We start from the raw sequence: 12,424 nt of genomic DNA on the forward strand, positions 1-12,424 counted from the left end.
CAGATATTGACAAACGTTACACTGACTGCATTCAATTTGTAATAGACAGGCAAGTCTCCAAAATACAGGTTTAAAGATAGACTGTTGGGACAGTTAGATGTTTACTAAATTCTGTAGGCTTTGAAAAACTTAAGATTAAATTTCCAATTTTGTGGAAATGTCTAGCACTGAGAGGAAATGGGATAACATTGTTGCAAGATTAGCTTAATTTTCGAATAACAGTGCTCTACATTGAAGCAGAGCCTGATATTTTGTAAAGAAAATCTATACAACTCATTAAACATACCCAAATGTGTTATGCTACCATGCAATATTAAGATTGCACAAAACAAATAATACAATAAATCCATCTATACATGCATAAGATATGCCACAGATCTTAGCTTTTCATCACAATCATTTCTTTGAACAAGAAAAGCAATACAACATTAAGGAAGCCTTCAGTAAAATTTAGTTAAGGTTCACATCAAAGTACACACACATACAAGGTGAAGACAGAACCTTATGGGGCTACATCTGATTGCTCCCTCAACCATGCCCATTAACTGCAATGCAGGCAGCATGCTACTGTTTTAAACAATTTCAGCATTGTTAGTTATTGTGATTAGCCAGCACCAATTAAGGCTAGCCTGCACCACTTAAGGAGAAGTTGCAATATGGCTACTGCAGCTGACGGAAGTCTCTGGTGAGCTTATTTTTTCCGGAAAACACTGAAGAGTGGTGCAACATGACAGCACTAACATTTTGAGATTCTGTTGCGGAGACCTTGGATAGGAGAGCTTAAACGCTGTGTCTTCAAGGTCAAATCATCACTCAGTCACATGTTGGGGAGTGTAGAAAGTATAGTTATCAAGACCAAGACAGAACCATAAGAATTTCAATAACCTCAAGGTTAGTAAGCACAGCTTCAAAAGTCATGTCCTACCAATTGCAGTGCCAATATCAGACTGCTCAAAAACTAGATCCCCACTCGCCAAACAACTGTCTCTCTCAATCATCTCACATCTGACAATCGCATGGCTCCCTCAAGATATTTAGCTCCACTGCAAACTGCATTCCCAAATCTCTCAGCTTTCACAGACTGACAAATATTTAACCACAGCATTGCACACAACACCAAAACAAAATGTACCACAGTCACTAACATTTCCTCACTCTTGCAAGACAAGGTGGTACATCATTTGAGGCAGATCAAATGCCCTAACCCCATAGCACTGAGGTTAGGGGCAAAGCCATCAAAGTGATGATATTTTCACACCTAATTCTCTGCCTACCTCCCCTTCATCCTGTACACTCCTCTGATTTACAAACTGCAGATGGTGTAAGCATGCACCTCTTCACCACACAATCTTTCTGAACTCAGATATTTGAGAAATACATCTGGAGATTGGATGAAAGTATGGAAGTGAAGAAGATAAAGCACAAACAGCTGACTTCATGCTCATAACTGCCAGCTCAGATAGTGGCAAAATGTGTAATCTAGAGGACGGTATGGAGGCAGCATCTATATATGGTGTGACAAGAGGCAGTGGCAGTGACTTTATAGAACATGAAGCTGTTGTTTAGTCACTGTCACCACTCCATCTGTTGGTGATGGTTTACAGTTCCCAGTCAGCTAGACAGCCCACAGCTGCCCATACTGAGAAATGTGAATTATGCAGTCAGGAATTCTTTGCCCAGAATTTCTCAAGCATGTTGTCTAAAGCCAATCTTCAGTGTTGAAAGTCAGCAGCTTTCCATCAATCATGCTGCAGGCACTGGGAAGCACTAGAGCAGGCAAATTAACATAAAAGACAGGCACTAAAGTAATCCACAAGGGTAATTAGTTCACATTATGATATGAAATTATATGCTTGATGCATTTATTTGTGCTGGCATTTATTTTGTATTCTGCACAAGTAGACACTATGATGGTCAGTGACATAAGGGCAGTAAAATATTGAACCGTTAGTGAATGGGCAATTAGCGTTACAGATCTTGGCATGACACTTAGAGAAAATATTCGTGGACAAACTTTCATTGTATTCATTTGGTTAACTCTTCAAAATGCATATTCTTTTGAGGAGAATGTATTGGCCTTTGACAGAATGCAATACATATTAGAATGATACCTGGACTCCAACATTTAAGGAGTAATTAAACAAATTAGGTTTATAGTCTGTAGAATTTAGACGGTAATGGTAATTCAAGTGATTTACACAAGATGTTAAAGGGAACAGAGAGGATAGATTGGGAGAACTATTCCCAATTAGTTGGTCAGTCTAGGGTTAAAGCACATACCTCAAAATTAGAGTCAGACTTATCGCGACAAAATTAGGAAACCGCTTCAAGCAAAGGGTGATAGAAGTTTGAAACTCTCTTCACAAATGACAACTGATGCTACACCTTTGTTCGCCAAAGGTATTAAGGGATATGGAACAATACTTAGGGTGCAGGTCAACCATAATCTCACCAAATTGGGCAATAGGTCAGGGAATAAATGGCCTATTCCAGTCCTATATTTATTACATCTGACCTAAACTAAGATGGCAGCCCTCTCATCGGAGAGTTATAATGTTATAGTTCAAATTCCACTTCAGGACTTGAGCATTAGAATTAAGATTGAGCACACTCTTAAATATCAGAGATGCCACTTCTTGGATGAGACATGAAACTGAGGTCCTTTCTGCTCTCTTATTTAGATGAGAAGATCCTATAGCATTATTTTGAAGATAAGTTAGGAATTATTCTGGGCCAATGGCTATCACTCAATATAAAAAGATTGGTCTTCATTACATTATTATCGTGGAACTTTGCAACTTGTAAATTGTCTATTTCTGCAATATTGTAACAGTGAATACTTAATTAACTATAAAGTACTGCAATAGAAATGTAGAAGCATGGGGGTAGGAGTAGGCATTCATACAATCAATCCTGTTCTTTCATTCACACTGATCACTGCAGATCCTTCACCTCAAACACCATCCATGTTTTATCCATATCCTTTTAGCTTCCAGAAATCTATTTCTTTCTAAAGTATATTCTTAAATATATACTTTTTCCTGTGGTAGAGCATTTCACAAGTTCACCACCCCCAGAGAGAAGGCATTTCTCATTTTGGTCTGAATGGCCTACTGCGTATCTTGAGACAGTGTCTTCTCTTGTTCTGGATTTCCCTGCCAGGGGAAACATCATTCCTGCATCAAATCTGTCCAGCCATGTCAGAATGTTACACATTTCAGTGAGATCCCCCACCCCGTTATTCTTCTAAATGCCAGTGAATATCGGTCTAGTTGAGGAGAAAGTGAGGACTGCAGATGCTGGAGATCAGAGCTGAAAAATGTGTTGCTGGAAAAGCGCAGCAGGTCAGGCAGCATCCAAGGAGCAGGAGAATCGACGTTTCGGGCTGCGCTTTTCCAGCAACACATTTTTCAGCATAGGTCTAGTTGACCCAATCTCTTCTCATTTATGAGATTAACCTGCAATGCCAGGATTCAGTCTGGTAAGCCTTTGCTGGTATATCTTTCCTGAGGTAAGGAGACTAAAACTGCACACAATAATCCTGGTATGTTTCAGTGTGTAGAAATCATGAAAAGTGCAGCATAAACCTAAGTTTATCAATGATACACCTGCAGGCCAAGGTATGCCCAGACCAATCAATCTGTATGAAGGCAAATTTAATTATAAAGATACATTTTAAACATCTCACTAAAATTAAATATATTTCTATTTTGTATTTTATACTTACTCAGATATTATCTAGGCAAAGAAAACCTCTCATAAAGGGAATTTTTGCCCAAATGTAGAGAAACCAGCTAATAGGAAGGACTCTGTTGCCTGTACTTGGACAAGCAAGCTACTTTCAAGTGGGCTGACCCTCTTTCCAGCTCATTTCTGGAGGGAGTAATCCCATGAATGTTAATATGAAAAGGGGACTAATCACCTTGTAAAGCAAGGATCTTCTTTCAATACTTACTTGTTAAAACACAAAGAGAGCAGATTACCAGTTGAGCCTAGAACAGCTAACGTAGTAATCCTCTAATGTGTAATGCAAATTGTACCCTTTTGTGCTTGTGGGGGATAATCAGGAGTCACTGTGTTTGCTCATATTTAAAAGCACTGTGATCAAAGAGGACATTTAGAGTTTCCCAATTACTCTTTAATTGGTTTTTCACAAACACAATTCCATCAAAATTGTCATTAAATTTATATTAAATATAAAATAAAGCACAGGGTCATCTTGCTAATAATTAAAGTCTGCAGATTTTTGAATAATCTTACATGAAAAAATGTTACAGGAGATTGAACTGTAACTGTTAATCACACACAACTTGGAAATCAATTTTTTTCAACAGCCTTCAGTTTTTATGTAGTTTGATATAATATTAATTATTTCAATAATCATTCCCTCCTTTTGTTCTTTATTAATTACTTTGTGGAAGAACCTCTTGAGCACCTGGATACTGAACTCAAAACACTCTCTTGATCATGCTCTTCAAAGTATTGTTGCTCTATTCTTCTGCAAAACTTGATGAGATTTTCATAATTTTTTACTTTTTCACAAAGTGCATCATCGGTCAGCTGAGTTGTGAGGATGGTGAACAGATGACCAAACACCAATGCATCCAGTTCTGTTGGCCTATGGCACAAACATTAAAGGGTTAGCTTATCATTATTTTCAAAGGCAACATTGATGCCTGTAGCAATATTCTGTTGCAAGGAAGAGGTTAAGAAAAGGTCATTGCAAGGGATATTAACATACTACTTCAGTTCCCCAAAAAGCTGTTGACATTTCCTAACTAAATTAAGCCAATCTCTATAGATTTCACAGACGCAGACCATCTTAATTTTTATTACTGTAATTTATTATACAGGTACATCAGCCTTATGAATAAACCTGCCATTAACAGATTAATTACATTTTTCCCAAATGAACATAAATTAAATACACCAAAATAATACACTTAAAATGTGTGTAGGATAATGTCTTCTGATCACTGACAGTTGCTCTTCATTTCTCAGTGAAGAAAAAAAGGTCTGTGTCCTCTGAAGCTATTGTGCGTAAAAAAAACCATCCCTCAAATAGAATGCTGCACTTCAAATAGCAAAATGCATGGCTTCTGAGTGCTTCATTTGCCAAAGTTTCTTAACACTGTTGATGAAATGAAGTATACGGTGATAGAATTCCTTTGTATTAAACATGTGGAACTAGCGAGAAAACAACAATCAAATGAAAATGTCCCTCGTCTAAAAAGACCATACATTTTCCTTAAAATCATATGTTTAGTCATTCCAATGCAACTTACTGTTTGGTAAAGAAATAGGGTTGGGTACCCAGCCTTTGAGAGAGCGCTTGACAGCATCGATCCACATCTTCGAGCACCTAGCAGTCAATCAGAAGGAAAATGTTAAAATTTGTACAAATGATAGACTTGTAAAGCTTGGCATTGAGTGCCTAAAGGTCTTCTCGCTTTTGGGCTGAAAACTCTAAATATAAGACAGATAATATTCCTGACTGAATACTGTTTATACCACTAGCATTTCATATAAATACAATATTCTTTGAAATTAGATTTCAAAAGCTGCTAAATTTGTGGTTGGTAATATCCTACATCAGATTCTACATTGAAAATTTAATATCAGAAGCTCAGTAAACTTGTGTCTTGACGATTTTTCAAAGCTTTAAAAATTGTTGATTTTAAAAACCAAATCATCAAAATTAAAATAAGGCACTGGCATTAATTTCATGGCTCTGTAATTGAGAATTGTTATTAGAACAGTATTAGTAGTCCATTCTTAACCTGACAAGTGGCAACTTTACAGGCCAAAAGGGAGTTTTGAACTCATATTTACAGAGCAAAATGTTGATATCAGCTCTTTAGTAAAACAAGAAAACAAGAGGCAGGCACAGCAGACTTTTCCATATTGTGGTAAGTGCTTCCATCATATAAAGGCAATTTTATTTCCCTTTATCCATTTATGGAAATTGGGGTCGCTGCTGGGCCAAAATCCATTGTTCATTTTCAATTGAGAAGGTGGTTCTTGAACTGCTGCAGTACTTGAGGAGTAAGGATATCCATGTTGCGTTAGGGATGTAGTTGCATGATTTTGACCCAATAACAACGAAGTAACAGTGATACAGTTCCAAATCTGGATGCTGTGTAGCTTGGAGGGGAATGTATAGGTGGTGGTGCGTCCATGCAGCACCCTAAGCATTCACCCCACTTACCAGCAGTACACTGTGGTAAGAGTGACTGCCCTTGACAATAAGGTAGCATTTGACCAAGTGTGGAATTAAGAAGCCTGAGTAAACCTGGATTCAGTTTGAATTGGAAGATAACTTTTCACTGGTTGAAATCTTACCTAGGACAAATTAAGGTAGTTGTGGTTGTTGGAAGCCAATCATCTCAACTACTTGACATCACTGCAGGAGATCTTCAGGATAGTGTCTTAATCTCAACCACCTTCAGCTTTCAACAACCTTCCCTCCGAATCAAGGTCCAAATCAATGCGGGTGTTCACCGATAATTGCCCAGCATTCAGTTCCATTTGTTATTTCTCAGCAATCAGTGCCTGTATGTAGCAAGACTTGGACAATCTTCAGGCTTGAGTTTACTAAGCAACTAGTAATGTCAGTGCCTCACATGTACCGAGCAATGACCATCTCCTACAAAAGAAAACGCAAGCATCTCCCTTTCACATTCAGTATCACTACTAACATTTAAACTCCCATCATCAGCACTCTATATGTTTATCAATGATTTAAAACTCAACTAGTCCAGCCACATTGATTTTGCAATTACAGGAGCGGATCAGAGCCTGGGAATTATGTGCCAAGTGTCTAAGATTAGATACATGAACACGTGGCTCAAAGATTGCCATGAGAGAAATAGGTTCAGGTCCTGGAGCACTGGGTTCAGACTGTTAGAAATGTCCCACATTAGAAGCATGATGGGATCAATGTTCTGGTGAATGATGTCAGTAGGGCAGTGTAAGGCCTTTAAAAAGTCGGGGGGGGGGGGGGGGGGGGGTGGTGGTGGGGAATATCAAATTAGGGGAGATATAGTAAATTTAAGGGAAGCAACAATTACAGCAGGGCAGCAAATGGGTAATGACTACCAGAGTATGACATGAAAGAGCAGAATTGCAAACATAAAAGGGCACCATTAAGCAAGGCCAGAGTTTGCAAAAAATGTTTTTAAAATTGTATCTAATTTCAGAAAGCATTTGTAAGAGAAGTGATGAATTGCTTTCACACAAAGAAAAAAAGTATGATCTGATAAGCATTATAAAGACAGTTGAAACATGACCAAGACAGGGATTGACTGCTGAATCATGTTTCACATCTTGAAATCACATGAAGCTAGGAAAAAGTGGCAAATAGCTCTATTAATTAAAGACAGAATTACTTCAATGTTAAGAGTTGACCTTAACTTGAAAGATCAAGGTGTAGAATCAGTTTGGGTAGAGATAAGAAATATTAAGAGGTCACTAGTGGGTATACCTTATAGGCAGGCACCAGTGACCCTACACAACAGAACATTCAAGAAGAGCTCTATCTTCTGCCAGAAGTGCAGAATGGATGATCCATCTCCTCAATTCCCCAGTATCATAGACGCCAACCTTCAATCAATTTAATTCATTTTAAGACATCACAAACAAGACACAGTAGGCTCTGGGCCCTAACAACAGTCCAGCAATCATGAAGATTGTGCTCCAGGACTAGCCACTTCACTATCCAAGCTATTGCAGTACAACTAGAAAACGCTCATCTACCTGACAATATGGAAAATTGTCCAAGTATATCTAGTTCACAGCATTTACCCATTTACCAAAACTGATCACAGTACTCCAGATGTGGTTATTTAGATATTGTCACATGTACTCAAGTACGAAATTACAGTGAAAAGTTTTCAATGTCGCCACATATGGCATCATCTTAGGTACAAATACTTTGGTACAAAGGTTTAAGAACAAGGTAGAAAGAAATAAGAAACAAAGTTAAAAGTTAACATTGTAAGCCTTTGTAATATTAAATCAAAGAATAAAGAAATAAAGCTAAACTTTCAACCACTGTAATCTTTCTTAAGTGCTCAGCTATGCTGATTACTGCACTTCCTACAAGGATTTGGCATGCCTTCTCGCACTAGCTCGATCTCCTTGCTCTCATTATTGCTGCAGGCATCAGAGGAACCTCCACTGTCGCGTTCATCTCACTCCTGGGATCTCAGACCATCAAAGTCCTGATCCAGGCACTACCCACACAGGGCCTTTGGCTTCACCCTTGGTCTGTGTGCCAATCCTTGGTCTCACCTTTGGTCCATGTGAGGGGCATCAGGAACTCATTGAGAATCCCGGATCGGGCCCTCTATTACTGCCTTGCACTGGACATCTAGCTGACTACCTGATTCAACAAATCTGATACTGCCACTGCCTCTCACCAGAAAATAAACTAGCAGGAAAAAACTTTTTAAAAAACCATTAAAACTAAAACAAAATAAAAGGAAAAAGTAAAAAAGTTGTCCAGTTGCAATTAGACTTCCCTACTTAGACGCCAATTTCTTGAAATAAGGGCCAACATTCCATTAGCCTTCCTGATCGCCTGTCACACTTGTGTGCAAGTTTTCAGTGTGTTGTGTACAAGTGTACCCAAAGTCCTTTTGTGTTGCAGCTTTCTACACATTTTCTCCATTTAAATAATGTTCTGTTCTTTTGTCCTCTTTCAAAATTAACAACTTTGCATTTTCCCACATTATACTCCATTTGCCAGCTTTTTTCTGCACTTACCTAATCAATCAATGTCTTGTATAAACTGTTGGTATCCCTCTCACAACCTGCCTGTTTCTGTCTTGTCTGCAAATTTGGCTCCAGAACATTCACTTGCTTCCTCCAAGTCATTAACGTACATTGTAAGTAGTTGCAGTCACAAAACGATTCCTGTGGTTCCCCCACTGGTCATGTGTCACCATCCTCAAAAAGAAACCCTTATAACCACTTTCTGTTTCCTGCATATGATCCAATTCTCTGTCCATGCCAATGTACTACCTCTAACACCATGGGCTTTTATTTTGTGACTTAACCTTTTGTGAGGTACTTTATCAAACACCTTCAAAAAGTCCAAATACAGTATATCTACTGGTGACTCTCCATTTGCTTTGGCTTAGACTTGCTCGAAAAAATAAAATTAGCCTGACACGATCTCCTTCTCATAAAGCCATATTGACTCTGCTTGGTTAGATTATGGATTTCCAAATTTTCTGTTATTACTTTCTCAATAATTCGTTCTAATACTTTTCCAACAATAGATGTTAGGCTATTCAATTTTCCGTTTAGAACAACAAGGCTACAGGCAATGTCTTTCAGCAGAATTCAGTTGAAATGGTGTGTTGCCTAAAAGAATTAAACTGTCGATAATAAAGGACCCTGTTCAGAATGAGTTAGACTTCTCGGGTAGCCAAGCAGACAAACATGCAAGCAAGCCAGTAAGAGAGCACAGGAGATAGCTTGCAGTGCAGAACTCCAAAGTTAAAGAATAGTAGATCCAGAAGCCTGATCCAAGCCTGATCACATTTAAGATGTGGGACTAACATTATTAAAGATACAGGAATTATGTTATTATAGTGTCCAGATAATCACATTTTTAAGCAAGCTTAATCCTAGTCACCAAAAGCACTCCACAGTTGATGGAAAGCATCGAGGTTTGTGTTAGCCCTTCAACAATTTGAAAAACTAACTTTCAGAAATATCAGAGACTGTGATCTATGATCCATCTACCACTCAATTTTTGAAGAAATTTAAATTTAAATCCAATAATTCCCATTTATTCATAAGAGAGAACAAACAGAGTGAGTGAAAGTGAGGGAGGCTGCTGAGGGTGAAGACAACTGTAGAAATTTCGATGCAAAACGCCAGAGTTGAAGAAGAGTAGAACCTTAATTGTCATAACCTGATGTTTAAGATGTCTGTTTTATAAAGCAGAGGTTGACTGCGCCTAGTCCCCTCCCCCCCACCCCCCATGAACTTAAACCAAAATACCCAAAGAGGAGCACCTCACCCTATAACCTGTTAAAAGGAGTGAGAAGAAGGGGTGTAACCTGTTTTTCAGCAACTTCTAGTGGCTAAATAAAACAAACCCCTGACACTCATTTTACAATTAGCAATTTATTTATCTAACTTTAACAGTGAACAAATTAACAAAACTATTAACAAACCAAACAAATCCCTTCTACTAACTATCCCCAAACAACACAAGATTCAAATGGTATGCTGTTCTAATAAATACCGGTCCCACTCACATAACAAAAAAATAGAATTTAGTCTAAAAAATTATAGCCAGGCTCCATCTTCTGGAACTTTGTGCATCTTCCCTACTGATCCTTCTGTTAGGAATGTTTTCTCTGTAGATTCTTTGGTCAGGAATTTAGATGGTGTGCTGCAGTATCGTGATAAATAGATGGTGCTTTCTCTAAGAGCTGAGAGCTCTTAGCAGATGGCAGTTAGCTCTGGGGCTCTGTCCAACTACCTCCTTCTTTTACACCCAAGACAATATATCAATGTCTTACAATATGATTGGTCCTATGTTGTCAAAGCCATCAGACTTAAATTTAATAGGTTTTTGGTAGTTAAGGGCCTGATTTAAATTAATTGGCTTAATTTAAAACCTGTTGTCTTGATAAAAACTGCTGCTTGGCCTTTGATACAAAATTTTTCAATTTGGGTATTCTGTGTACCTGCAAACTTTAAAGTTGCTGTTCAAACATCCATTATTAAATCTAATCACTAAGCAGAGGGAAAAAAAACACCATCTTTTAAAGGTACCATGTAATGCTTTCCCCTAGCATTTTACAAACACCAACTTGACAACACGAACAGGGAGTTTATAAACTTGGAACAGTCATCACCCCAAATCCTACTCAATCACCCACCTACATTAGTTAAGAAAACTGGATCATTAAATACTTTCCAGAATATGCCAACTAGTGCTATAATAAATGGAAATGTCCTCTCTCCCCAACTCTAATCCACTCAGAGCTTTTCAGGGGACTTTGCTGCACATTTCTTTGACAGCAATGATCAAAAGAAATGAAATGTACAGTAGCATCAGGTCAAGATAATCTTTATATGCAATGGCTCATAAATTTGCAATTGGTTTTTCAGAAAAGCCAATATGTTAAGAATGAATCTCTCAGAAGTCTACTGTGGATGTTGACCAGCTTGTGCACAAATAATTTATTTCAAAGAATTAACGTGTACATGGCGACAGTTTACAATCCACGAACATTCCAAGTCCATTACAGGCACTGAAGTAGTTTTGAAACATAGCCTGTAAATAAGGAATTATGAAGAATTATGAATGATTATTTGTCACTTGTACTCTACAATGAACACAATAAAATATAGTGAAACGCTTCAACTGTTACCACAATCTAGGGCCATTTGAATATTTTACGAAGAATAAAAGATAAAGATGGAAGAAAGTCCTCTTTGTTCCACTGCCTCCATCACAAGTCCTGTGTCCTGAGCCAGCTGACCAACACCACCTGCACTGGACCCACCAGCAGTGTCATTCCTCAGGCACTATCACTTTGTCGTTGGGCCCACTTCGCAGATGGGTCGCTGAAGCCGGGTCCTATGCTGGACCAGCACCGGCCCCACAACCACAGGGCCCTGGCTCCAAGCCTACCACAATCACAAGCTGCCAGCACAACCACGCTGATAACCTCCAGGCCTACTGCAACCAGGAGTCCCTGGCACCACTACCACCTCGATGACCCCTAGAATCCCTGCTGCAGGTTTATCACAACAAGGAGTCCTTGGCTCTGCTGAAGCTGCCACCTGGAGTCCCCACTCCAGACATACCACATCACCGCTGCTTCAACTGTTGTCTTGCTGAAGCCTGGCCAGGTCACTGCCTTGCCTGCTCTGGTTGCTCTCCTCCTCAATGTCACATTCTTCGCCATCGCCAAAAGGAAGAAGAAGAAGAAAATTAAAACCAAAGATGATGAAAAGGGCAAGGATAAATGGGCGGAAACAGCTGCCTGGAGTGGACAGGCCCAGGAGCCCGAACACTGCCTACCTTGCCGGCGCCAGAAACACAGAAGCCAAATTAAACAATGTAAGATTCCACAGATAAGAGAATAATCAAATAATCTGTTTTAGAAATATTTTTGGAGAGATAAATATTTACCAAGACTCAGAGAAAGCTCTCCTGCTTTTAATTTATCTAACTTTCTCTCAAGTGGGGAGAAAAGGCCTTCATTTAACATTGCACACTAAAAACAGTATTTATGGCGTATGCATTGAAGTTTCATATTGCATTATGTACTCATGTCATGGAGCAGGATTTGAATTCATGACCTTCTGACCCAGAGGTGACCATGCTACCACCAGCAAAGACTAAACCAAGGGTTGAGAGCAGCTGTAAATATGCCTGTCATCAATACAA

At 38.8% G+C, this 12,424-nt stretch overlaps 1 protein-coding gene across 2 annotated transcripts in view; it reads right to left on the minus strand.

Moving 5' to 3' along the window:
- Positions 1 to 4,020: 4,020 nt before the first annotated feature.
- The window catches only part of mtx2 (metaxin 2), a 103,198-nt gene continuing 94,794 nt past the window's right edge, over positions 4,021 to 12,424 (minus strand). The window contains exons 9-10 of one of the 2 annotated variants that reach the window (XM_072579147.1): positions 5,286 to 5,362; positions 4,021 to 4,618 (exon numbers count right to left, since the gene is read on the minus strand). In XM_072579147.1, the coding sequence (XP_072435248.1) occupies positions 4,408 to 4,618; positions 5,286 to 5,362 (288 nt within the window). In that variant the 3' untranslated portion in view covers positions 4,021 to 4,407. The remainder of the gene's footprint in view (positions 4,619 to 5,285; positions 5,363 to 12,424) is intronic. The other variant, XM_072579148.1, reaches the window with a different exon arrangement.

Source organism: Chiloscyllium punctatum, chromosome 10 (assembly GCF_047496795.1).
Source record: "Chiloscyllium punctatum isolate Juve2018m chromosome 10, sChiPun1.3, whole genome shotgun sequence".
In the NCBI taxonomy this organism is placed as follows: Eukaryota; Metazoa; Chordata; class Chondrichthyes; order Orectolobiformes; family Hemiscylliidae; genus Chiloscyllium; species Chiloscyllium punctatum.